Here is a 27,097-nt window from a genome sequence, read left to right on the forward strand (position 1 = left end):
TCGACTTGATTGATGATGATGACTGCTAGCTAAGACTTTAAAAGTAAGATGATGACATGATCAGTCCAATCAAAGCTACTGTACATATAACGTGATTTGACGTCATTTTATCTGTGGCCAATGACCTTGAGCCTTATTAGAAGGGCACTTGTAATATAACTCTATGGCAGGACCCAAAAGGCTGACATGTTGGACGTCTACCCTTAATAAGGACATAAACTTGGCAATGACGTAGTGTCCCTATGAGTGACAGAACACTGAGCCAGTCACAGCGCAATGCCCCTATTTTTTGCTGACTCGCCCCACCACCACAGAAAGCAATTAGCTAGGCTGAAAGACCTGCATTTTGGAGCTGCCTTACTCCAGAAAACAAAAAAGACCATGTTTGTATGCAGCTTTATTAACTCAATGATAAAAAAAAAATGTTTTACATTGTTTGCAAACTGACATGTGATATGTATTAATGCCAAAATAACAGGCAAGCCCCTAAATATTTTGTTGTTAAAATTGTGGGGCTCAAAACAGGTGGCTCTGCCCCACCTGCCCTAAATGACAGGTCTCAACTGAAAACCTATACAGTATAACAGGCATCCAATTTCACAAACTCACCCCCCCACCCCTTGACTGTTAAGACAGACAATGTTGGCATTTTGAAGCTCACTACCTACAATTTTACATATTTTGTAATGCCTCATTCCAAGTGACAAACATTCCAGCGAAATTAGAGGGGGGCATCCTGCATACCCAGTCTATAATCCAGCCATGGTAATGAATGTATGAAGCAGCTGATGTCACATCACAGACTGTAGCATGATGTACTGCAGTACCCATACTGCAATAGACAGTATTGCATTATGGGTGCTGTAGAACATGCCTCACACACACTGGGAGAAAGACACACAAGGATAAAAATCGAACCATTTATTCATTTCACCACCGAGCAACAAATAATCACCAATCCTGAAATATTTGGCCTCATCAGCCAGCCAGTGCAACAACAGTTACATTTAGATCAGTCAGCCACTACAAAGTTCGCAGGGGCTTTAGACTCTTGCACACCAGGGTTGGTATTCACAAAGTGTCTCAGCGTATAATTGCTGATCTGGGATCAGGTTTGCCTTTCAGAGCATAATAAGACCGAGGGGACCTAATGCTAGATCAGCACTTCTACTCAGACCCCTGTACGTACAGAACCAGTTATTTTAGAGTGTTTAGTATCAGTACAGATATCACACAATACATAAGTCCTTTACAAGAAAGACCATGAACTGATGGACAGATATTCTTGTCTTTCAGTGGTTAAGTCCACCTGTAGATAAGCAATAAGCATGAGGCTGTGGAAGGAAGTCAGCATTGGTCTATAAACACACTTTCAAAACTTGGGTTTACTTTTGAACACAAAATTACTGCATTCAGTTAGTGGGGTACATTGGGTTCGATTGAGGTATACATTATTTATTTTTGGTTGACAAAACAATGGCTTCTTCTAGGAATTGATGGAAAATAATCAGCCTGCGTTGAAAATAAAAAAGAATTACAAAACAAATTGTTCTAGTTCCTTGTCTCAAAATGGATGGTGGCATATTGTTGTTCTGCCAAAGGTATGCTCAGGTTGGATTGTTAGAAAAGTCACCAGCATTCAAAAATCTTTCAGAGAGCCAGTTGTAGAGAACCTTGGGACATGTAGTCCTTTATGCCTGGATGGTGCTCTTAGAGAACAGTGGTCCTTTATGTCCTTTATGCCTGGATAGTGCTCTTAGCACTGAAGGCCAGGTAATACACCAGGATGCCAATGAGAGCAGCCATAACCTCAGTAGGCACCCACGGGCCGTTCCACGCGCCCTAGAATAGACAAGACAAAGCCGCAGTTAGGAAGGAATCTCAGATGAGAATGAGGTACACTAGGAGTTTCCCATTTTCAAATTGTATTGTGAGTAGAAGACATCCATAAGTGGTGATCGGTATTCATTAGTTATGCTCTTCAGACTCACCCTGTGATCTACATTGACAGAGAAAAGGGGCTGGATGGATTCTACATCCTCGTTGTTCCTCTGGGCCTGGATTAAACAAACAATATAAAAAGAGACAAACATTTTCATATGGCTAAAAGCTACAGTATTTCTATGACAGGGGCACAAACAGACAAGCATGAATGCACCAGGGTTTCCATTAGCCTGTAAATGACGGCTTTCGGCCTATAAAAAAAATATATGAAAAGTCGATAAATAAGTGTTGCCGGACAAATTGTCCGTGAGAGAAAATAAAAAAAATCCATTGTAAAATGCTTGTTATTAATTAATGTAAAACACCAGTAGATATGCTCCAACTTCCAAGGCAAATATGTCATAGGCTAATAAATCTTCAAGCTGCTTGGAAATTAGTATTGGGTATGTTTCTACTTACACAAAAGACGTGAGATCCTAATAAAAGGGACTGGGCCAAATTGGCGAAGAATGTGTTGATTATCCCCGTTTCCCCATGTGCACGTGGACAGGGTATTATCTCTCTAAAACATTTAAGACGGCCTCGCACCATCTTGAGGACAAAGTAACAAGGCTGATGTGCATCAAGCTGCTCCAAGGAGTTGGACAGTTTTGACTTTCCAACAGCAACAGCTCACTTTGAGGGGACAAGTCTCTGAATGTCCTTGAGTGGCCCAGCCAGAGCCTGGACTTGAACCCGATCTAACATGTCAGGAGAGACCTGAAAATAGCTGTGCAGCAACGCTCCCCATCCAACCTTACAGAGCTTCAGAGGCTCTGCAGAGAAGAATAGGAGAAACTTCCCAAATACAGATGCCAAGCTTGTAGCGTCATACCCAAGAAGACGCGAGGCTGTAATCGCTGCCAAAAGTGCTTCTACAAAGTAATGAGTAAATGGTATGAATAAATACTTAAATGTGATAGTTTAAAATTTGTATAAATTAGCGAAAATTTCTAAACCTGTTTTCGCTTTGTCATTATGGGGTAGTGTGTGCAGATTGAGGAAAAAAGAAATTAATCCATTTTATATTAAGGCTGTAACGTAACAAAACGTGGAAAAAGGGAAGGGGTCTGAATACACTATTTACATAACGAATTTGATTGTCCAACATCAGTTTTATATTTTCTTAATTTTGTGGCCGCCTCGAGTGTTCACTGCTGTGGTGCTAAATCGCAGCAGGAATGGGCAGTGGGGCAGGCCGGTCATGGCTGGAGGGGATACAGCTTTTGCGAAATTAAGATCAAGTCGATTTTTATTTTAGTTAACCCTAACCCTTTCCCTAATTCTCCTAACCTGCCTCGTTAATTCTCATACTACGCTGCATAAGTTCTCCTAACCTGCTACGAAAAGTCAAATCGGACGTTAATTTGACAGAAGCTGGATCCCTTCTAGCCATGACCCCCCGGCCCTGGTGTTCGTAGACAGAAGCGTTTTGTTATTTATTAGGCCTAATTAAAATGATCATGCCGAGGCTAAAATAAATAGGCCTAGATTGTATTTGAAAACAGCTTTGTTATTATACAAATAGCCTATAGGACAGGTTATATTACACAAATATATATTGAAGTTGTGTTTTATTACTGTGTAGGTGATGTGTTCTTCTAGGCTAAATGTTTTTTTATATTCATTTATAATTTATAGCAGGGATGAAGACAACGGCTAATGTTTTGCTTTTCAATAAGATCTGTCACGTTGGTATAAGAACATCGTTCTACATTTTAACTTTACAGGCTAATTTCTATTATGTTACGATGAATTACAATAATCTAAATGTGATTTTAAACACCATAGGTGGACACCCTAATGCTTAAGCCCACAATGTATATGGACATTTCTCAAACGTAAAATAAAAATGTTCCTGTCACATTGTCCGGCGCCAAATTATCCCAGTGGAATCCCTGGTAATGCACCTACCTACCTTATGCAGACAGCACTTGCTTATGTGTGTGTGTGTGAGAGAGTGAGACACTATAGGGCCTACCTTGCGTAGAGAGCTGTAGGACTCCTCATCAAAGAACTTGACCTGGTACGTACCAGAGCTGGCCTGTTTGTGGGGCATGCTCCAGGACACCTGATAAACACAGAACATATGTCATATAGCTAAACGCAGGACACCTGAGAAACACAGAACATATGTCATATAGCTAAACCCAGGACACCTGAGAAACACAGAACATATGTCATATAGCTAAACCCAGGACACCTGAGAAACACAGAACATATGTCATATAGCTAAACACACAAGTTACTCTTCATAAGTGCGTATTGGACATATAGGGGTGGTTTCCTGGACACCGATTAAGCCTAGTCCTGGACTATTAAGCATTTTCAACTGAGATTCTCCATTGAGCATATTTGTTTTAGTCAGGGAAACAGCAGTATGTTTGTATGTCCAGAGCCATTTATTACCTGGTACTTGCCAACATCCTGGCCTCTAGTCACAGGGAACTGTCTTCCATTGACATCAGCATACAGAGCCACACTCTGTTGAAGGAAGACAAAGATATTTGTATTAATTTTATATATATATAAATAAAAGAGACTTGAGTTTGATAAGTACAGTACCTGGGCTCCATTGGCACAGGCCAGGCTGAGCTCCACGATGAATACGGACTCAGAGGAGATGACAGCATCAGAAGTGGTGTAGGCAGAGGGTGTAATCACAGGGTCCGAACAGCTCTCACCTAAACAACAGACAGCAAAAACGTCTTTATTAGAGATTTATGGTATCAAACATTGCAAAACATGAACACATTACTTGTAAAGATATAGTTAACTCGCTAGCAAATTCTCATCAGTTAGTTAGCTACTGATGCTAACAAGCTAGCTAATAGCTACATTTCCTTGACGTTAAGTATTTCTCTGAAATTACTTACCCATGCACAGGCATATAAGAGCAAAAAACGCTGCTATTCTGGTCATCATGGTTGATTTATCAAAATGTGTTAACACGACTAAGAATTGTGGAACTAGTTATTTCGAGATTTCACCAATAATTACAGCCACGTCTTCCTAGAAAACCACTTTCAGACCGGTGCGCTATAATGACGTGTACTGAATCCGCGGGATGCATTATGGGAACGTGACTCTATTGACACGTCACCTCTCACTGATAATATATGAAATGTCTTTATTATAGGCCATAAGAATAAATAAAACAAAACCATACTGCATGACGGTACACTTATATTTAATCCAAATAACCATTTAAAAATAGATGTACCAATCCCAGATCGGCTCTTTAAATAAGCATTTGAAGGTTATTTCATTCCAGGTAACAGATACTCTGTGTTTCTGAGAGGGTAGTGCACTATAAAAGGAATAGGGTGCCATTTGCGTTGCATCCTTGAATTTGCCTGCTCTGATATCGAGATTGTTCCTTTGTTACAACTTGTATTGCACTGAAATTGATTTATTACCAACTGCTGCACAATGTTTTGGGTCCTGACTTCCCCTGAAAACAAAGTAACACAAGTAGGCTAAGATATACATTTTTATTTGATCAATAACAATGCTAATTTCATTAATCCAGCCACAGCTATAGTATATGAAACCAAAAAAAATCAATTTCATTTAGCAGTTTAATGTGCTCTGTTTACTCTAAATTTTAACCACTAAGTTAAGAGACGGTAAATACCCAGAGTGTACAAAACATTAAGAACACCAGCTCTTTCCATGACATAGCTTTCACTTGATCAGTCTATGATCCCTTACTGATGTCACCTGTTAAATCCACTTCAATCGTTGTAGATTAAGGGGATAAGACAGGTTAAAGAAGGATTTGTAAGCCTTGAGACAATTGAGACAAAGATTGTGTATGTGGGGCATTGAGGGTGAATGGGGAATACAAAAAATGTAAATGCCGTTGAACACGGTATGGTAGTAGGTGCCAGGCACACTGGTTGGGTGTGTCAAGAACTGTAACGCTGCTGGGTTTTTCACGCTCAACAGTTTCCCATGTGTATCAAGAGTGGTCCACTACCCAAAGGATATCCAGCCAACTTGAAATAACTGTGGGAAGCATTGGAATCAACATGGGCCAACAGACCTGTGGAACACTTGAAAACTTGTAGAGTCCATGCCCTGACAAATTGAGACATCCTGAGGGTAAAAGGGGGTGCAACTCAATATTAGGAAGGTGTTCTTAATAATGGTTTGTACACTCAGTGTAGGTATTTGTGGCACAAACACAATGGTTGTTTTTTAAAACAATACAGAGATATATGCACTTCTGGTTTACAATTATGATTCCCCCCCCCCACTGGATCAAGTGAAATACAATATATATAAAAGAGTATAACAACAACATATTATATTTCAGGGTACAGTTCTGAGTTGTTCATATAAAGACACAGTCTGTAACAGACAAAGAGGAGAAGTTATAGACCAGTATAACAAAAAAACCTTACAGATGCACTACACAGAAATCGCTCCGCCATTTCCTGGTTGCTAAAATTCGAATAGTTCACCTAATTAGTATAGTGTAGTGAATCATTGTACCATCTAAACCGCTGTGAAATATATTTTCCATAAACAAAAATATAGTATTTTCAGCTGGTGTACAAAACCGAAAGTAAAAGACGCAAAAACAAAACTTAAGAACTGGAAGCATAGAAATAGCACACATAGAACAGACCTACCGCTTTTAGACTTGCTTTCAACGAGAATTACATTTATAACATTTCCACATGAATTTGGTCAGGTCGCCCAAAAAGTGACATATTGCAGCTTTAAGGCAAATTAAAGAGTACTTAAATTGATTTCAAGATCACAAAAAGGACATTGGTAAATCATAAGACTTTGGTATCTGTGGGAAAGATAAATCTGATAAAGTCACAGATAAAGTGCCCCCCACCCCCCTTTTACGCTGCTGCTACTCTCTGTTTATCATATATGCATAGTCACTTTAACTATACATTCATGTACATACTACCGCAATTGGGCCGACCAACCAGTGCTCCCGCACATTGGCTAGCCGGGCTCTGTGCATTGTGTCCCGGCACCCCCTCTTTTACGCTATTGCTACTCTCTGTTCATCATATATATATATGCATAGTCACTTTAACCATATCTACATGTGCATACTACCTCAATCAGCCTGACTAAGCGGTGTCTGTATGTAGCCTCGCTACTTTTATAGCCTGTCTTTTTACTTTCTTTACTTGCCTATTGTTCACCTAATACCTTTTTTGCACTATTGGTTAGAGCCTGTAAGTAAGCATTTCACTGTAAGGTCTACACCTGTTGTATTCGGCGCACGTGACAAATAAACTTTGATTTGAGGCAGAGAAAGGGGGTTACCTTGTAAGTTGTGCAACAATGCATTCAACAGAAAATGTATCCCAACCCCTCTGAATCAGCGCTTCTACCTGCCAGGCTACCTGTAGACGTAAAGCTAAGCGCTGGACTGCGAGAAGAACATAAAACCGTCTATAATCTTTCAGCAACATTGCAGTACCACTAGTGGTTCTGGGGGGGGGGGGGGGGGGGAGTGCCCCTGTGACAACAATTTTGGACCCCCTTGTGGCCCCCCTAAATGTGGAGTATGAAATAATTTTTACATAACAAGTTTTTGCTATCGTTTTTTTTTTTACTTCCGTTATTAGACAGTGGCAACGATGATGATTATGAACATGGTATTTTGCCTCCTAATGCCTGCAATGCAGTGAAGAAAACGATATGACAACAATAACGTCTAATGTAACTGGCCCCTCTAACAGTACAACTGGCCCCAGCTTGGCCCCCCCAGTTGAAATGGTCTAGAACTGCCACTGTGCAGTACCGTACGAAACATAACCGTTTACACAATTTCTTTTCTACTGTACGATAAATTGCAATTAGGAAAATAGGTCGACAGTATAACCGTTTCAAGTCTCACAAAAGTCTGCAGTGAACCGATATACCTAAGAAACAGTCGCTGAAATATAAATCACACAAACACATTATCTACATATAATAGGTTTAAATGGAGCTGGAGGTGTTGCTGTCTAGGCCATCATGTCCTGGGATGTAGGATGAGCCTAGCAGAGTAGCTATAAAGTGCTGCAGTTAAACCCAGGAAACAGATCCTAGCTGTTACTACTTCACTACAGCATGTTATTACAGATGCAGTTTGAGCCTCCTACTTCCTTTGTTTACACTCAAATGTTAAATGTGCTTGAAACAGCCAAAGAATGGTTATGGAAAGACAGAATGGTGTTAAATTGAAATAACATTGAAAGACACAGACATGAATGAATGAATGGCATGCAGAGGAGAAGATAACATGGTCCTGTGTGGCTCAGCTGGTAGAGCATAACACTTGCAACACCAGGGTTTTGGGTTCGAGTCCCACAGGGGACCAGTACAAAAATGTATGCACTCACTATAAGTTGCTCTGGATAAGAGTGTCTGCTAAAATGTATAAATGTAAAGTGATGAATAACTCTGCTCATCTGAAAGGTGTGTGCGTGTGTGTGTGCGCGTGTGTGTGTGTGTGTGTGTGTGTGTGTGTGTGTGTGTGTGTGTTTACAGACAAGACTAAACTGCTCAACGGAGGAGCATTACTATGGAAATAAACATGCACAAACACACACCCACTCTCTCATATGGCACACAGTTGTTCAAATATACGAGACACACCAAGTATTTGTATGTTATCCAGCAGCATTGACTTGATGTGTGTGGTCGAAGTGCATGTTCAGAGCTCGCTGGTGAGAGGCCCCTTGCTCTGGATGTTTCTCATGATCGCCTGAACCACCTCAGAGGTGGTGCCCTGCCCCCCGATGTCAGCTGTGTGCAACTGCAAGAGAATAATAAAATACTGTAATACCAATCACATTGCCTGCTTCTGTCAACATTCAGAGGTGAAATATTTCACAATGTTGATAACAGAAATAACACAATTGTTGTTCTACACATTTCTTTCAGAATATTCTGCAACATCACTCTCCCCTGTACAGGCCTCAGAATTACTATCCATCACACCCACCAGAGGATGCTGGTGGGAGGAGCTATAGGGCTCATTAAAATGGCCATCCTCCTGTAGCTCCTCTCTGCAGACAACTCAGAGGCATTCTACACAGGTAATAAATCAGTAGGTACATTAGCAACATTTTGTACACTAGAAGAGACTCTATAGAGAAGCATATGTTTGATTACAGGTTGGACTAGAGAGAGTGTCAAAGATGAATTTGAGAAATGCCAAGCTATATTAACAGAATTAAAAAAACATGTGAGTAGCTCTTTATTGGCCTGTGCGCCATTGATAACTGGCCAGACCTGTCTCTCAGGAGGTGAGCAGGCAGTCAGGTGTTATATCAGGCGAGAGTACTGGGCAGGTCAGGTGAGAGTACTGGGCAGGTCAGGTGAGAGTACTGGGCAGGTCAGGTGAGAGTACTGGGCAGGGTCAGGCGAGAGTACTGGGCAGGGTCAGGTGAGAGTACTGGGCAGGGTCAGGTGAGAGTACTGGGCAGGGTCAGGCTAGAGTACTGGGCAGGGTCAGGTGAGAGTACTGGGCAGGGTCAGGTGAGAGTACTGGGCAGGGTCAGGTGAGAGTACTGGGCAGGTCAGGTGAGAGTACTGAGCAGGTCAGTGTATTGCGCATAGTGACAAGTGTGCAGTGAGGTGAGAGGACTTGACTTACCTGAGTCTCGTTCATGGTTGTAAGGACCGCATTCCTGATCATAGTGGCATAATCGTAGAGCCTGAGACACACAGAAGGACAATGACTTTCATACCCTCTGTTCTGCCCAACAAGTCGACCGCAGCTCAGATTATACAGTACATACACATCGTCATGGTTTAGAAACATCACCTTCATTAGACTACGCAAGGTGAACTCACTTGAGGTGATCCAGCATCATGCAGCTGGCCAGTAGCATGGCAGTGGGGTTAGCAATGTTCCTGTCAGCAATACTCTTCCCTGTGTTCCTGGTGGCCTGAGAGACATATAGAGAAAGAACATATTGCGAGATCAATGATATACAGTGCATTCGGAAAGTATTCAGACCACTTTACTTTTTCCACATTTTGTTAAGTTACAGCCTTATTTTAAAATGAATGATTGTTTTTCCCTCTCATCAATCTACACAAAATACCCCATATTAACAAATAAAAAACTGTTTTTTATAAATTTTTGCTAATTTATATATTTAAAAAAAACAGAAATATTCATTTTATATTATTCATCGATCCCAATGGGATCTAAACATTGTCTGTTATTGGGGCATCTCAATAGACCACTGTGGAAGCATAATATTATATTATCAGAGTTGTGGACACTACAGGTGCCCACTGGACTGACCGTTTCGAAGACAGCATAGTCACGGCCATAGTTGGCCCCTGGCACCAGCCCTGGTCCTCCCACCAGGCCAGCACACACGTTGCTAACCACATTACCATACAGGTTGGGCATCACCATAACGTCAAACTGCTGGGGCTTAGACACCAGCTAGGGAATGAGAGAGGGATAGGTTAACAACACCAATAAGCAGTAGTAACACAGACAAAACAGACTTAAAAGATATTTAAAAGCAGGGATATGAACCTTCTTTGCCTGGTCCCAGATCTGTTTCTGCTGTCTCGCCAAGTGCCAACTCATGGCAATATCAAAGACCGCAGGAGTTGGCGAGTCAGCGCAAACAGATATGAGACCAGGCTAAAACTTACTGGTGTGCCTCTATCATAAAGAGAGCATTGATTTTCATACCTGCATGGTGGTGTTGTCTACTATCATGGCGTCGAAGGCAATGTCAGGGTACCCAGCAGCCACCTCTCGACAGCACTGCAGGAACAGACCATCTCCCAGCTTCCTGTGAAGGTGAGAAAACAGGATGTTCATCACCTTGGTTGTAATATAAGTAATGTATACCGGATTGGTCTGAGTACTATCTATCCAAATGTAATGTATATGAAAAAACTATATCTTGCTATGTAACTACTTTGTAAAAAAAAAAAAAAAAATACCATGTAAAAGTAACAACAACAAAAAACGTCCTCCGAAGAGGTGTATGGGCCAATAAAAATATATACAGTACCAGTCAAAAGTTTGGACACCAACTAATTCAAGGGTTTTTCTTTATTTTCACTATTATTATGGCAAGAACAGCTCAAATAAGCAAAGAGAAACGACAGTCCTTCATTACTTTAAACATGAAGGTCAGTCAATCCGGAAAATGTCAAGAACTTTAAAGTTTCTTCAAGTGCAGTCGCAAAAACCATCAAGCGCTATGATGAAACTGGCTCTCATGAGGACCTCAGATTGCAGCCCAAATAAATGGTTCACAGAGTTCAAGTAACAGACACATCTCAACATCAACTGTTCAGAGGAGACTACGTAAATCAGGCCTTCATGGTCGAATTGCTGCAAAGAAACCGCTACTAAAGGACACAAATAAGAAGACTTGCTTGGGCCAAGAAACACGAGCAATGGACATTAGACCGGTGGAAATCTGTCCTTTGGTCTGATGAGTCCAATTTTGAGCTTTTTGGTTCCAACCGCCGTATCTTTGTAAGATCAGAAGAGGTGAAACGGATGATCTCCGCATGTGTGGTTCCCACCGTGAAGCATGGAGGAGGAGGTGTGATGGTGCTTTGCTGGTGACACTGTCAGTGATTTATATAGAATTCAAGGCACACTTAACCAGCATGGCTACCACAGTATTCTGCGGCGATACGCCATCCCATCTGGTTTGCACTTAGTGGGACTATCATTTGTTGTTCAACAGGACAATGACCCAAAACACACTTCCAGGCTCTGTATGGGCTATTTGACCAAGAAGGAGAGGGATGGAGTGCTGCATCAGATGACCTGGCCTCCACAATCACCCGACCTCAACCCAACTGAGATGGTTTAGGATGAGTTGGATCGCAGACTGAAGGAAAAGTGCTCAGCATATGTGGGAACTCCTTCAAGACTGTTGAAAATGCATTCCTCATGAAGCTGGATGAGAGAATTCCAAGAGCGTGCAAAGCTGCCATCAAGGCAAAGGATGGTTATTTGAAGAATCTCAAATATAAAATATATTTTGATTTGTTTAACACTTTTTTGGTTACTACATGATTCCATATGTGTTATTTCATAGTTGAGGTCTTCACTGTTATTCTACAATGTAGAAAATAGTAAAAATAAAGAAAAACCCTTGAATGAGTAGGTGTGTCCAAACTTTTGACTGGTACTGTACATTGGTTGCATTCTGACTGTACCCTTCTTCTAGAAGTGTGCACTTAACTTGTTCACTTCACCTCATGCTTTTCAAAGCATTGGAATAGCGTACGCATGGGCTAGGGGGCGGGGTCAGTTTCCACCATATTTGTTACACAAATGTTTCCTTTAAAAATCTATGAGGCGGCGTGAACGAGTGCACACTTTGGGGAAAAGGGTAGAGATTTGGACCGTAGCCCCAAAGCACTCAGAGTGTAAGTCATTATAACACACATCTAGTGGAATACATAGACACCTCACTGACTGACTGACCTGCCGTCACTGACTGACTGACTGACCTGACGTCACTGACTGACTGACTGACCTGACGTCACTGACTGACTGACTGACCTGACGTCACTGACTGACTAAATGACCTGACGTCACTGACTGACTAAATGACCTGCCGTCACTGACTGACTGACTGACCTGCCGTCACTGACTGACTAAATGACCTGCCGTCACTGACTGACTGACTGACCTGACGTCACTGACTGACTGACTGACCTGACCTGCCGTCACTGACTAAATGACCTGCCGTCACTGACTGACTAAATGACCTGCCGTCACTGACTGACTAAATGACCTGCCGTCACTGACTGACTGACTGACCTGACCTGCCGTCACTGATTGACTAAATGACCTGCCGTCACTGACTAAATGACCTGCCGTCACTGACTGACTAAATGACCTGCCGTCACTGACTGACTGACTGACGTCACTGACTAAATGACCTGCCGTCACTGACTAAATGACTTACATGATGTTGGCCTTATGAACTGCAGTGACCCTCTTGCGACCTTTCTCCCGGGCCAATTTAAAGGCATACTCAGCGATTCTCAGGGAGTTAGTCCGGGTGATGATCTTGAGACACTCCACCACCCCTGATACACTCTACAGGACGAAGGGAAGGAGAGAGGGATGTTCATGCAGGTTATTTACAGCAAAGTGTGAATAGAAAAACACGAAGGGATGAGTTGAGGGTGTGTGTGTGCCTGTGTGCCTGTGTGCGTCTAACCTCATGCTCCAGACTGCTGTACTCTCCCTCAGTGTTCTCCCTGATGATCATGATGTCAATGTTGTTGTGGCGAGTCTGAACTCCAGGGAGGGATTTACAGTGCATGACGTTGGCATACAGGTCCAGACTGGTGCTGTGGGACAGAGAGACAAAGACGGTGTAAGCTGACAGGACTGGACAGAAAGATGGGGGAGACAGTGTAAGCTGACAGGACTGGACAGAGAGATGGGGGAGACAGCGTAAGCTGACAGGACTGGACAGAGAGATGGGGGAGACAGTGTAAGCTGACTGGACAGAGAGATGGGGGAGACAGTGTAAGCTGACAGGACTGGACAGAGAGATGGGGGAGACAGTGTAAGCTGACAGGACTGGACAGAGAGATGGGGGAGACAGTGTAAGCTGACAGGACTGGACAGAGAGATGGGGGAGACAGTGTAAGCTGACAAGGCTGGACAGAGAGATGGGGGAGACAGTGTAAACTGACAGGGCTGGACAGAGAAAGCTACAGAGGACCATTTGGGATAGAGATAGGTGCCCCGTTAGCAGCAACAGAGCACTCAAGGAAGAGGTCCTCTGTCTTTTTGAAATAAACGATTGGATAGACACCTTTACTTACCGGAGGAGGTTGTTTCTGGACTTGTGGGAAGCAGGCAGGGTGTGGAGGGTCTCAATGTTACCTACAAACACAAACATAAGCATGTTGACTGTTTTATAGGCATTCTATAGAACAGTGTTTCCCAAACTCAGTCCTGGGGACCCTAAGTGGTGTATGTTTAGTGGTTTTAGCCCTAGCACTACACAGCTGATTCAAAAAATCAACTCAATGTCAAGCTTTGATCATTTGAATCAGCTGTGTAGTGCTGGAGCAAAAACCAAAATGTGCACCAGGGGGGTCGCTAGGACCGAGTTTGGGAAACCCTGCTATAGAATACAGACACACAACTTATCATATGACGCAGTGACTGACACAGCTGCAGTTAATGGACAACAGGATTAAATAACTAGAAGCTGCCTACAATTTTAGTACAAAATCACTTCAGTATTTCTCCCATAGAAAGTGCCTTCCCCATTCAAGTTAATGATGGCATAAATGGGTGAACTGGCAGCCATTGCAAATGTACCCATGAGTTCACCAGTCAAATTGCCAGGGTTAGAGCTTCCAAGGCTTTTCCATGGATTCTACAGTTTCTCCTACCTTTGAGGGCCACTCCGTTACGGCGGATAGCTGTGATGGCGTTGTTGACGTCATCCTCGGTAGCTGAGCTGACGTTCACAACCTCAAAGTCCACAGGTACACAGCTGAACCTATAGAGCACATTAACACAATATGGGAAGGAAAACCCAACGACTCAGTCATTCTACCTCAACTCATTGGTTGTACTGTACAACTATGGGCATGAGACATATTGATGTCTATGTGTTTATAAGCTGTGAATATCCTGTTATGAACTTGGAACAAGGTAGCCACTCACTACCATTCCAACACATTTAAAGGGATACTTCAGGATTTGGGCAATGAAGCCCTTTATCTACACTGAACAAAAATATAAACGCAACATGTAAAGTGTTGGTCAGATGTTTCTTGAGCTGAAATAAAATATCCCAGACGTTTTCCATATGCACAACAAGATTATTTCTCTCAATTTGTGTTTACATCCCTGTTAGTGAGCATTTCTCATTTGCCAAGAAAATCCATCCAATTTATAGGTCTGGCATATCAAGAAACTGATTAAACAGCATGATCATTACACAGGTGCACCTTATGCTGGGGACAATAAAAGGCCACTAAAATGTGCAGTTTTGTCACACAACACAATGTCACAGAGGTCTCAAGTTGAAGGAGCGTGCTATTGTCATGCTGACTGCAGGAATGTCCACCAGAGATGTTGCCAGATAATTGAATGTTCATTTCTCTACCATAAGCCACAAACGTTGTTTTAGAGAATTTGGCAGTACATCCAACCTGCCTCACAACCGCAGACCACGTGTAACCACTGCAGACCAGTACCTCCATATCCGGCTTCTTCACCTGCGGGATTGTCTGAGACCAGCCACCCGGACAGCTGATGAAACTGTGGGTTTGCACAACTAAATCATTTCTGCACAAACAGTCAGAAACCGTCTCAGGGAGGCGCATCTGTGTGCTCGTTGTCCTCACCAGGGTGTTGACCTGACTGTAATTCTGTGTCGTAGCCAACTTCAGTGGGAAAATGCTCACCTTCGATGTCCACTGGCATTCTGGAAAAGTGTGCTCTTCACAGCTGAACCCCTGTGTCAACTGTACCAGGCAGATAGAAAACAACGTGTCTGGTGTTGTGTGGGTTAAGCTGTTTGCTGGTGTCAATGTTGTGAACAGAGTACCCCATGGTGGAAGTGGGGTTATGGTATGGGCAGGCATAAGCTACCGACAACAAACACAATTGCATTTTATCGAGGCCAATTGTTGTGCCATTCATCCGCCGTTACCACGTCATATTTCAGCATGATAATGTACAGCCCCATGACACAAGGATCTGTACACAATTCCCAGTTCTTCCATGGCCTGCATACTCACCAGACTTGTCACCCACTGAGCATGTTTGGGATGCTCTGGATCAACATATACGACAGCGTGTTTCAGTTCCCGCCAATATCAAGCAACTTCGCACCAGATACTGAATGGTTTTGTGATCCATGCCCCGACATTTAAAAAAAAAAAAGGTATCTGTGACCAACAGATACATCTCTGTATTCCCAGTCATGTGAAATCCATAGATTAGGGCCTCATTCATTTATTTAAATTAACTGATTCCTTTAGATGAACTCTAACTCAGTAAAATCTTTGAAATTGTTGCATGTTGCGTTTATAGTTTTGTTCAGTTTTGTTCGCCAGAGTCAGATGAACACATGGATAAAAAGAAAAATCCTCTGCGTGCAGTTTGAAGGAAGTTGCTAGTAGATACCACAGACTTCAAGTCATTGCGCTAAAGCCAATTGTATCCATGAGTTCATCTGACTCTGGACAAGTAGATACAATCCTGAAGTATCCATTAAATAAACTGTTAAATGAATGAACTGTTATAAGTGTTTATAAGCCATGAATGCTATGACCAGTTATAATACAATTAGCAGACCTTAAGAGCTACCAGGGACATATTAGTGGCTATGTGTTTATAAGATGTTGATGAGGTGCAAATAACAGCTTATAAACACGTTATAGACTGTTATAAAGCATATTTGACTGACCTGAAGAGCTCCTTTACGTGATTGAGCAGTTCTGGTCCAATACCATCTCCAGGTATCAGAGTTACAGTGTGTCTGCCACCATACTTCGCAGGAGGGGGCTGAAATGCATAAATTATTTTGTTATCCTTGCACCCTATTCTGTCAGAGTTACTAGGCTGCACCAAAAGCAAATCAAACTATGGCTGTGTGCCAATGGTGTGAATAAGGCGTTTTGTGTGTGATGTGTAACGTGGGAATGTGATGTACGGTGATGCAATGCAACGCGGTACTTACAATGATTTGTCCCTATTAGTTGTAGAAACGGCCGGAAAAGCAGAACAATACAGTGAGAGATTAGCAAAGCACCAGAAAACAAACAGTTGCCAGTTTTGTCACACCAAATCAACCAAACAGTAATCAATACCAAGCAGAAGTGTCTAGAGCTCCATCTGAAATGTTTAAATCTGACAGAGTGGCAGTGTGAATCTTGTGCTGCTCACAGTAAGATACCTGGGTAGGCTAGCTACATCACCAGTACCATGCCTCAAATAGACATACTTGACAGCAAACAAGCCTTGTGATTTCTGACAGTCAAGTGTACTTGGCAACTCATCATGTGCCTAAAGTGCACATTATAAACTGGTTGGTTTGAGCCCTGAATGCTGATTGGCTGACAGTCGTGGTATACCACGGGTATGACAAAACATTTATTTTTACATTGCCAACCAGTTTATATTAGTAATAGGGCACCTCGGGGGTTTGTGGTATATGGGGCTAAGGGCTGTGTCCAGGCACTCCGTGTTGCGCATAAGAACTGCCTTATTGCTTAAGTAAGAGGCCTAGCTACTGTGATCTCTGCACACTCTGCCAGACAGCTAGCTACTGTGATCTCTGCACACTCTGCCAGACAGCTAGCTACTGTGATCTCTGCACACTCTGCCAGACAGCTAGCTACTGTGATCTCTGCACACTCTGCCAGACAGCTAGCTACTGTGATCTCTGCACACTCTGCCAGACAGCTAGCTACTGTGACCTTTGCCTGACAATCAGACTGTGATAGGTCTGGTTCATAGTTAGATTAATGCCATACATTGGCTTGGAAAATTTCCTCACACAAGCTCTACGAGCCAGAATATTGAATAAAATTATATTTTAACGGTTGTCTGTGTAGTTGGTCCTTTAGGCAGTAGGAATGTGAGACAATATATCCACAGGAAATTATAATTAAATCACCTTATCAAAGTGCTGGTAGTGCTTTCACATTTCTATCACCTGAAGCATGTAAACACTTTACAGGAGCTCAAGTACGCATGCGTGGCGTGCATGTATTTTCATATTGTGCACATGCACGAGGTGATAGAAATCTCAACACACTACCAGCGCTTTGAAACGTTGATTTAATTGTACTTTCCTGTGACTATATTGTCTCACATTCCTACCTGCAAAAGGACCACATTTACATTTAAGTCATTTAGCAGACGCTCTTATCCAGAGCGACTTACCACCCTAAAGTGAGCTAACATTTGATTGTATTTAACGCTCATTTCTGCTTGAAGTAGAATTCAACGCAATTCCACATCGGGTTGGTTTCCATGTAACTGTAATCTCTGCACATTCACCAGATCTAGATACAGTAGGCATACTCAAACCACCACAGACAGCCTATCTGATACAGTTTCCAAGATGGCACTCACTACTGTTGACTTCTCTCTGCGACTGCTCACGGTGGCTCCAAACACCTCAGAAAACTGAAGAACAGGACAGGACGTTAGATAACTCAACATGAGTCCCTTTGGGTCTTTCTAGAGATAAGCAACAATACAGTATACCGTATGAATGTCAAATGAGAAAGTAGCAAAGGGAGAGATATTGGTTATCAGTGACATGCGCTTCTTGCTGATGCTAACCAGCAAACTAGCTAACCAGAAATGACCTTCTATTCTAGTCCAGAAACACAATTTCTCTCAATCATGTTGTATGTAGTTTATTTACCAGCATAACTGTGAATCACAAACTCTGTCTTACTTTTGCTGTCGTTGCCAACCGTCCACCCCAAATGGGTTTAATGATTTTGGACATTGATATCACTGCACTGGAGGCGGCCATCTTGACGGAATCTGACTAATGCCGAAACCGCGCATCTGCTCGTGCCCACACAACAGAGAGAATAATCGATAGAGATCCTATTATAACATTATTCATTATTAAATTACTAATAATTATTAGTATTCTAATTCCCAATTCTATGGAATAATATTGCCATATTAGAGCTCGAGCTGTTCATAAGTCAGTTTACCATATAATTTTGTAATCCATTCTGTCTCCGTAATATAGTTTATGTAGTTAATTGGGTGGTGATATCCCCCCATCATAACATGAACAAAATGTATGACGCATGGAGGCACCATAATGAGTAACCAATGATTTACAGTATGTACTGTATACACATGGGAGTAATGCCGCGTTCAAAACAACTGGGAACTGGGATCTCGGAAATCGCGGACTTCCGACTTCAGTGCGTTCAAAACAACTAGGAACTCGGAAAAAAATCTAGCTCGGTTACTCCTGCCTTTTTCTGGAGCTCAGACGTTCCGAACTGAAAATCACTGACTTTGTGATTTGAAGTCGTATTTTTCCGAGTTCCGAGTTGTTTTGAACGCGGCATAACAGTGGAAAAACGCATGCACGCAGACTTGAGGCTGACGTCACCGAAAATGAAACGCTCAAAACTAATCAGCAAGATCGCACGCTTGATGAAATTAAGATAATTTCTCCATGCTTGTCGTAACTGGAACGATACAAACACTACAGACGGTGAACTAAGCCTCCCAAATCATATTTTTTGGTTTCCAAGTTTGTCTTGCCGGGAAAGGTGAATTTTCACGAAGAAAATCTAGATGAGTTTGCCTTGGAATAAATAACAGTGGGTGTTTCCTTTTTGCTCTCCTTGCAGTGGGCGCCTTCTTTCCACTTTTTGCCTTTGTCTTGTCGAATGCACCTCGAATGAGCTATCTTGCTTGCCACATTGTATCATTGATAGAGATTCCTGTAATTTGCTCAAAAGTATCCTTTTAATGTTTCAAACATTGTTGCTTCAGTGAAACTGCCACGAAATGACCAGGAAAGCCCATGTTCGTTCTAACACGACTATATTATTCTCATTGTTTTCTATAGGACTACTTGCCGGTCTGTCTGCCTTAGCTTCTGAAGAAAATAAATCATGAGATTGGCAGGTAGGAGTGTGTCCATCGGTCTTTTTAGTTGTATCTAATGTATTTTTGCTGAGAAAGAGCCTATTCTAATGGGATGTGTCTGTGTGCCAGGGCCTCTGCGAGCTGTTGCTGTGCTGCTATTGGTGGGCCTCACCTGGGTGTTAGCCAGCTCCATACTTGGAGGGGACAGCAACTTGGTGGTCAAACACTTCTTCAGTGGTAAGACTAAGACAACCTTACTGTCTGACGTCTAGCCCCCACAATAGTACAGTGCCTTTGGAAAATATTAAGACCCTTTGACTTTTTCTAGATTTTGTTACTTTACAGACTTATTCTAAAATTGATAAAATTATATATTTTTTCTCATCAATCTACACACTACCCCATAATGACAAAGCAAAAACAGTTGTTTTAAAAAAAAATTTGAATGTATACAAAAAAACAAACATACCTTATTTACATAAGACTTAAATTGAGTTCAGGTGCATCCTGTTTCCATTGATCGTCTTGGTGGTGTTTCTACAACTTGATTGGAGTCCACATGTGGTAAATGCAACAGGACAAGGACCTTAAAATTAATTTGGGATCGGTGGGTCCCCTGCAGGACAGTTGCGCTAAAATAGGCTAATGCGATTAGCATAAGGTTGTAAGTAACAAGACCATTTCCCAGGATGTAGACATATCTCATATTGGCAGAAAGCTTACATTCTTGTTCATCTAACTGCACTGTTCAATTTACAGTTGCTATTACAGTGAAATAATACAATGCTATTGTTTGAGAGTGCACAGTTTTGAACATAAAGCTATTAATAATCAAATTGGGCACATTTGGGCAGTCTTGATACATTTTGAACAGAAATGCAATGGTTCATTGGATCAGTCTAAAACTTTGCACATACACTGCTGCCATCTAGTGGCAAATCTATATTGCACATGGTCTGGAATAATACATTATGGCCTTTCTCTTGCATTTCAAAGATGACGGTACAAAAAACGGTTGGCTTTTTCTTTGTTTTACCAGATCTAATGTGGTCTCCTACATTCCTTTCACATTTCCACAAACTTCCAAGTGTTTCCTTTCAAATGGTACCAAGAATATGCATATCCTTGCTACAGGCAGTTAGTTTTGGGTATGTCATTTTAGACGAAAGAGACGTGCGTTGTGCATCCATGCAACACTCACCTTTTTTTTGGACCATGGCCTCCCTGCGGCCTCAGTGGATTAGTCCACTGAGACAGGCGCAAATCAGACGGGTCTCTCGTGCCATAAGAAAAAAACATTTGCGACTGCTTTACAAAAAATCTTGGTCGACCAACAGCCTATCAACCGATCAGTTGGTTAATGAGGTCAGCCCTAGTTGACAATATAGCGATCCCACATTCTTCCACAAACAAAGCACAGCTAGCTAAATAAAGTTCATAGTCAACACCAAACAATGGGAAACTGTCACTCTGCTAATGTATAATGCATGCAATGGGTATTGCTCATCTAAAATGAGTAATTCCATATGTTCCTGAGAACCTGAAGTTGCCATCCAAGTAAAAAAAGTAGCCGTGGGGGGTGGGTGCACCAAGGTTGAACAAAGCCTACATTATTGCTTGCCTGACCTTTGCCTTATCTGATGAATCTCAGTTCCTGCTTTTTCATGCTTATGAGAGCACTAGGGTATGGAGAGAACCACAGTAAATGCATACATCAGGCCGAGTGTCAACGTTGTAGGCTGGTGATGATCGTGTGGGGTATTATTTTGAATTCATTGCCAATCAGGTGCATCCCTTCATGGCAGCAGTATATCCATCTGCTAATAGATGTTTCAGCAGGATAATGCCCCGTTCCACAAGGCTAGGATTGTCCAGGAGGGGTTCCACCAACATCAATCCAATTGAGCATCTGTGGGATGAGATGGAATGAGATATTCGGTGTGGAGATGCACTACCAGAAAACTTGCCACAACTGTGGGAAGCATCTGGACTGCTTTCAACACCTTGTAGAGTTCATGCCACGACAAATTGAGTCTGTTCTTAGGGCAAAAGGGAGTGAAACTCAATATTAGGAATAAGTTCCTAATGTTTTGAAAGATAATTGTGTGTGTACACTTTTAATAGGACACTGAAGAGTATGAATTAGGCTGTTTGAGAAGGTTTGAATCCTAAGCAACCTGCATAGACATTGTTTGAAGTACAATAGACCAAAAATAGCTCTGACCTACTACAGTAGCTGTGTGCTAAAAAAAACTTGGTGTAGACATTGTGGAGCACATGTGAATTTCCTTTTTCGGCTTCAGACCAATGCCTACTTCTGACAGTTTTTAATAGACTAGGGCTGGGAATTGCCAGGGACGTCACAATGCAATGGTTAAGGGCTTGTAAGTAAGCATTTCACTGTAAGGTCTACTACACCTGTTGTATTCGGCACATGTGACTAACATTTGATTTGGAATACGATGTTATCACCACACTTAGTGCCGTTAGTATTCACCCCCTTGACATTTTCCACATGTTGTTGTTACAGCCTGAGTTTAAAATGGAGTAAATTTAGATTTTTTTTTGTCACTGGCCGACACACAATACCCCATAATGTCAAAGTGGAATTGTCTTTTGACATTTTTATAAATTAATTACAAATAGAAAACGGATGTTTTGAGTCAGGTATTTAACCCCTTTGTTATGGCAAGGCTAAATAAGTTCAGGAGTAAAAATATGCTTAATAAGTTGCATGAATTTCTTAATAACTATCTTATCTAGCAGTGAATTCCAAACACAGATTCAACCACAAAGACGAGGGAGGTTATCCAATGGTAGCTCTACAAACTGGTAGATTTATTTATAATTTTTAAAAAGCGGATGTTGAATATCTCTGAGAGTGGTGAGGTTATGAATTACCCTCTTGGATTGGGTATCAGTACACCCTGTCACTACAGAGTTACAGGCTTCCTTCCTAATTCAGTTGCCGGAGAGGAAGGAAACCGCTCAGGGATTTCACAGCGGCCAATGGTGACTAAAACAGTTAGTTTGATGGCTGTGATAGGAGAAAACCGGATAGATCAACATTAACTCGTATCTATCTTTTCTACAGGGACAAACGAAGAGCCAACCACTGGTATGTGAAAAGTTAAGACCATTATTTACAGTGCCAATCACAAAAAGTCATCCTTTTGGAACCTGAACATTTCAATGTCAGTGGGACAGTGCTAATCGATGTCCCTCAGTTGAGCACCATATTCCCAGCTTGGGTACGCTTTCATTCTAATGTGCTAATTTGTGTGTCCTCTCCTCTTCCAGAGCCCAAACCACGCAGGTACAAGTGTGGACTGTCGGCTCCCTGTCCTCAGAAACATCTGGCTTTCCGCGTCGTCTCTGGAGCCGCCAACGTCGTTGGACCCAAAATCTGCCTGGAGGATAAGATGTGAGAATTATTGTACATCATCGGTGCCATCACACTTCTTACACCAATGATTCAACATCACCGCCAACCATCTCACTCTCCAGCTTGCCTCTGTTTCCTTTTATTTCTCTTTCTGTCATCTTCTCATCTTAACCCTGAAGTTTGTCTGAAGAGCTGAATGCAAGTATTTGTCTTTTTTTCTTTCTTTCATTAGCCTGATCCCAGATCTGTTTGGGCCATCTTGCCAAAAATGACCGAAGGAGTGGTTTTGTCTGTAGCGTCCTTCTGTCTGTCATTCTGTCTGTCTGGTGGCTCCTTCATTGTCGGTGTGTAACAATGTATAGATCAACTCTTTAGGGGTTAGTTTCCTGAAAGTTTAGTAGCTCTAATCTCATCTTTCATCTACTGCCTACAATGAGTTTATGATCGTCTTAAATTTAACCAGTAAGTTATGAAATGTTAATGGTCACATACACATATTTAGCAGATGTTATTGCGGGTGTAGTGAAATGCTGGTGTTCCTAGTGAGTACGTTAACTAACCCAGGTAAAGTGTTGGTACTTACGGTTCCTCCAACCTTTCCTTTTCTCTCCTCAGCCTTGTCAGCAGTGTCAACAACAATGTCGGTAGAGGACTAAACGTTGCTTTAGTAAATGGTAATTAGAACAATCTCTGCCAAATTGTTCATAGTTATGTTTCAAGTTCATTTGTGCAGTTGTGATTTTGACTTGACTGTTGCACAGATTGCTAACTTTAAATGAATTCATGTTTCTGCTCATCAGGGGTATCTGGAGAGCTCTTGGACACAAAATCATTTGATATGTGGGCAGGAGGTAAGAGGATTAAACCCCTTTATCCTGATGTCCTGCTGTCATTTGACACGTGTTCGTTATATTTGAATGAGTTTATTTTATACATAATTATCTACAATATTTTCACTGTACAAGAGGTTAAAAGTGGATTAACGCCCCTCTACATATTGTTCAGTTAAATACAGGTACTTTAATAGGCTCATCCTACCCGTCTGTCTTCCATTCTCAGATGTTACTGACCTGCTGAAGTACCTCCTGCCTTTACATGAGGGAACACTTGTGTTTGTAGCTTCCTTTGATGATCCTGCCACAAAGTAAGAGTCTAGCATGGACATTACCCAGTGAGCCCCAGTCCCGTGCAATGCTTTCAGCGCTGCGTGGTTATAATATTACGCTTCATGGCACATGACTCGCACACACAGCACGAAAGGGCTTGTTTTACAGTCACCACAATCTTGTAAAATGCTTAACGAAACCAAATTGAACATATTGACGACTTGTAAATCTACCAGTCTATTTCTTACCATTGTAAACATTAAGTGAAAATTATGTTTGGTGTTAAACTATATAAAAATGGTATATTGTACTGTATGGCAGGGTTTCCCAAACTCAAAATGGACATTCATCTAGCTAGCCTACTTTACTGTAACTGTCTGTCTCCCTCTCCTAACACCCGTGTCAGGTTAAATGATGAGGCTCGTCGTCTGTTTGAGGAGCTGGGTAGCACAGCAGTGAAGGAGCTCACCTTCAGAGACAGCTGGGTGTTTGTAGGAGCCAAGGGCATCGAGAACAAGAGTCCATTCGAACAGGTAGACTACCTGTACTTAAAGCCTAAAATATATAGAATTTATACCATACAACAACGCAAGAGCGCCAAGCAAAATGGCTATCCTGCGTAGTTGTCATTTATAATTGGATGTGCTTGTACATATACGTGTGCATGAGATAAGGATACGTGATCTGTGTGATTACGCGTGATGAAGCATCTGTTCACTCACTGTTCTGCTCGTAACCCTGTCCATATTATAGCTACACTGTGTTATATCTATGGTTCTGTCAGTGTGTTTGTTCTGTAAAGCCTAATGTTCATGCCCTCTCTCTGCCTGTCTCTCTCTCTCCCCCCCAGCGTATGAAGAACAGTAAGAACAGTAACAAGTACGAAGGCTGGCCTGAGTCTCTGGAAATGGACGGCTGTGTCCCCCTCCGTTCCCCTTCAGAGGGTTAAACACTCTCTGCTTGTATCACTCCCTTCCTCCACTCTTCTCAGATGATGCTTATGCCCTACATGGATCCAATGCTTTTAAATACTGGGAGTGTGCAAGACAACTGCACACTTTGGGAGAAGGGTGGAGAGTTGGCACGCAACCCGTTTCTAAGGACTAGCACCCTTTGAGAGCGAAGGCCTCTGGTTCTAAGGATGAGCAGCACAGATCTATCTGGAGAAACTGTAGCAGCAGAAGCTTTGACGATGACATTTTGACTAGCCTCGATTTACAGGCTTCCTCACATTCCTTCTCATTAATGAAACTTGTAGACGGACTGGGACCATAAATTTCCCCCTGCATTTCTATCACACCGGACCTTTTTTGTATCTCTCGGCACCCATTAATATCCAAATGGTCATTTAGACAAGCCCGCTTAATGGGCTTAAGATGGCCCTATGGCCAGTCTGTCCCTCATGAGACTTGAGTATGGTATTGGTATTGCACGACTACAGTTGGATGAATGATGATCTGTTACAATATCATGTAACTACAGGGAGGTCAAGACTCGTAACAATACTTCATTTTTTTTCTTCACTTTTAGTTTTTTTGTCAAGTAACACGTGCTGCAAAGGACATCTTCTCTTAAGTGGACTGCCTCACTGTAACAATGCTGGTAGCACAACAGGCAAGCTGGCCTGATGGTTGATATGCTAACTTGTTGAAGCAACTGTTTGGACTTGACATTTGAACTAGGAATTTAAGTATTTGAGGCTTAACGTTCCTGGGGATGACCACGTAGGAGGACATGAACATTTCAGAGACCAGATGTTTGATGCACAGATAAGGGAAGAAGAAAAACGATGCTGGATAGAATAAATGAAAGAAGTAATGTCTGTAAAACCCTGTAAATGCACAGGAAGAGGGCGGATAATGCTGCCTATATGAACGGAAATCGCAAACAAAATACAATTAGGGTTCATAGCTACACTAGTACTTCACTAGTAACATGTTATTGCTGGCTGTTCTAGGAAGGATATTGTATGTTGTGATAAATTAAGATTAAAATGCATTAATATATATTTTGTATGCATAGTTTTAATATATTAAATTGTAGATTTCAATCTAGTTGTGCTAGCCTGAGTGTCTGTCTGTTCCATCATGCCAACTCGTCATGTCAAACATTTGGCTTGACAAGGTGCAATGGAGTTGCCAGAAGCACAAACAGATCTGGGACCAGGTTAAAGTGCTACTAACCTCCACCTTTTAGTTGAGGGTTACCCTGGGTGTGGGCTACACCAATGCCACGATTACTGTATATATGTGATAACCTTTTGTATGCTTGCAATGTGCAGTGATGGGAAGGTACTGGGTAAATGGAGATGTCCTGCTTTAGTTCTCAGGCTGAGAATGGTCTGCAGCTGCTGATAGTCACCCAGCCTCAAGGCCGAGATAGTAGAGAGAGAAACCACAGTCTAGACATGTTTTTCTCATCTTAGATACTTTGTATCTAATCCAATGCAACAATGTTAAGATATGATTGACGGTAGGTTGTATAAAGAGTGTTGTCTCTTGTTTCGCGTCACAGGTCTTTACTATTGAGCTATTCTCTATGTGAAACTCTGTCTGCAATTGCAGTTTATTACTAAAGACTTTTATACCGAGGTTCCTGTGTCTGTGTCATCTATCTGAAAGACTAATTGGTAAAGGAAACTTATATCACCCCATGCAAAGGACCAAACAACATTTTCTTAGAGAGAACATTGATTGCTGCACAGCAAGTTTACCCAAATACATTCTGTCAACATTTGCTAATGTTTAATTATGAACTATTTAACTGGAAATAGAACTAACCTAGTCTAGAATCCTAAAGATACTTATTATACCTCGTAGGCTATTTTCATGGTTTGATTTCACACTAGAGTGGACTTCAGTGCCTAAAATAAACATGATTGTACTGTTGGATAACAACACTATCCATGCTTTTACCTGTGTATCTCAGGCCTTGTCCTTATTGTTGTTTATTTGGATATTGTATCACTTTATTACATTTTTTTCAATTTGATAGGTATCTTGCATATTTTGTTCTCTGGTTATT

General features: G+C 41.8%; 3 protein-coding genes across 4 annotated transcripts; 1 reads left to right on the top strand and 2 right to left on the bottom strand.

Annotated features, from left to right (window-relative positions):
* Positions 1-906: 906 nt before the first annotated feature.
* On the bottom strand, positions 907-5,041 carry LOC115165477 (translocon-associated protein subunit delta). The gene is made up of 6 exons (XM_029718636.1): positions 4,860-5,041; positions 4,549-4,667; positions 4,393-4,467; positions 3,965-4,054; positions 1,992-2,057; positions 907-1,842 (listed from the first exon to the last, which is right to left on the bottom strand). The coding sequence occupies exons 1-6, from the start codon at positions 4,906-4,908 to the stop codon at positions 1,738-1,740; spliced, it is 504 nt and encodes a 167-aa protein (XP_029574496.1). The 5' UTR covers positions 4,909-5,041; the 3' UTR covers positions 907-1,737.
* A 2,754-nt stretch (positions 5,042-7,795) lies between these two features.
* LOC115165475 (isocitrate dehydrogenase [NAD] subunit gamma, mitochondrial) lies at positions 7,796-18,554 on the bottom strand. 2 transcript variants are annotated; one of them, XM_029718633.1, is made up of 13 exons: positions 18,414-18,552; positions 18,083-18,136; positions 16,683-16,694; positions 16,410-16,507; positions 14,380-14,489; positions 13,801-13,861; positions 13,185-13,317; positions 12,927-13,060; positions 10,673-10,775; positions 10,268-10,414; positions 9,808-9,902; positions 9,608-9,668; positions 7,796-8,764 (listed from the first exon to the last, which is right to left on the bottom strand). In XM_029718633.1, the coding sequence occupies exons 1-13, from the start codon at positions 18,492-18,494 to the stop codon at positions 8,663-8,665; spliced, it is 1,191 nt and encodes a 396-aa protein (XP_029574493.1). In that variant the 5' UTR covers positions 18,495-18,552; the 3' UTR covers positions 7,796-8,662. The 2 variants fall into 2 exon arrangements, with proteins under 2 accessions (XP_029574493.1, XP_029574494.1); XM_029718634.1 differs by lacking the exon at positions 16,683-16,694 and having other exon boundaries at positions 8,563-8,764; positions 18,414-18,554.
* A 204-nt stretch (positions 18,555-18,758) lies between these two features.
* On the top strand, positions 18,759-26,664 carry LOC115165476 (protein FAM3A). Its single transcript, XM_029718635.1, has 10 exons — positions 18,759-19,311; positions 19,563-19,621; positions 19,712-19,819; positions 22,677-22,700; positions 22,883-23,006; positions 23,583-23,641; positions 23,768-23,818; positions 24,027-24,111; positions 24,480-24,606; positions 24,924-26,664. Exons 2-10 carry the CDS (start codon positions 19,609-19,611, stop codon positions 25,020-25,022), a joined length of 690 nt encoding a protein of 229 aa, XP_029574495.1. The 5' UTR covers positions 18,759-19,311; positions 19,563-19,608; the 3' UTR covers positions 25,023-26,664.
* Positions 26,665-27,097: the final 433 nt, after the last annotated feature.

Source organism: Salmo trutta, chromosome 28, assembly GCF_901001165.1.
Source record: "Salmo trutta chromosome 28, fSalTru1.1, whole genome shotgun sequence".
Classification (NCBI taxonomy): Eukaryota; Metazoa; Chordata; class Actinopteri; order Salmoniformes; family Salmonidae; genus Salmo; species Salmo trutta.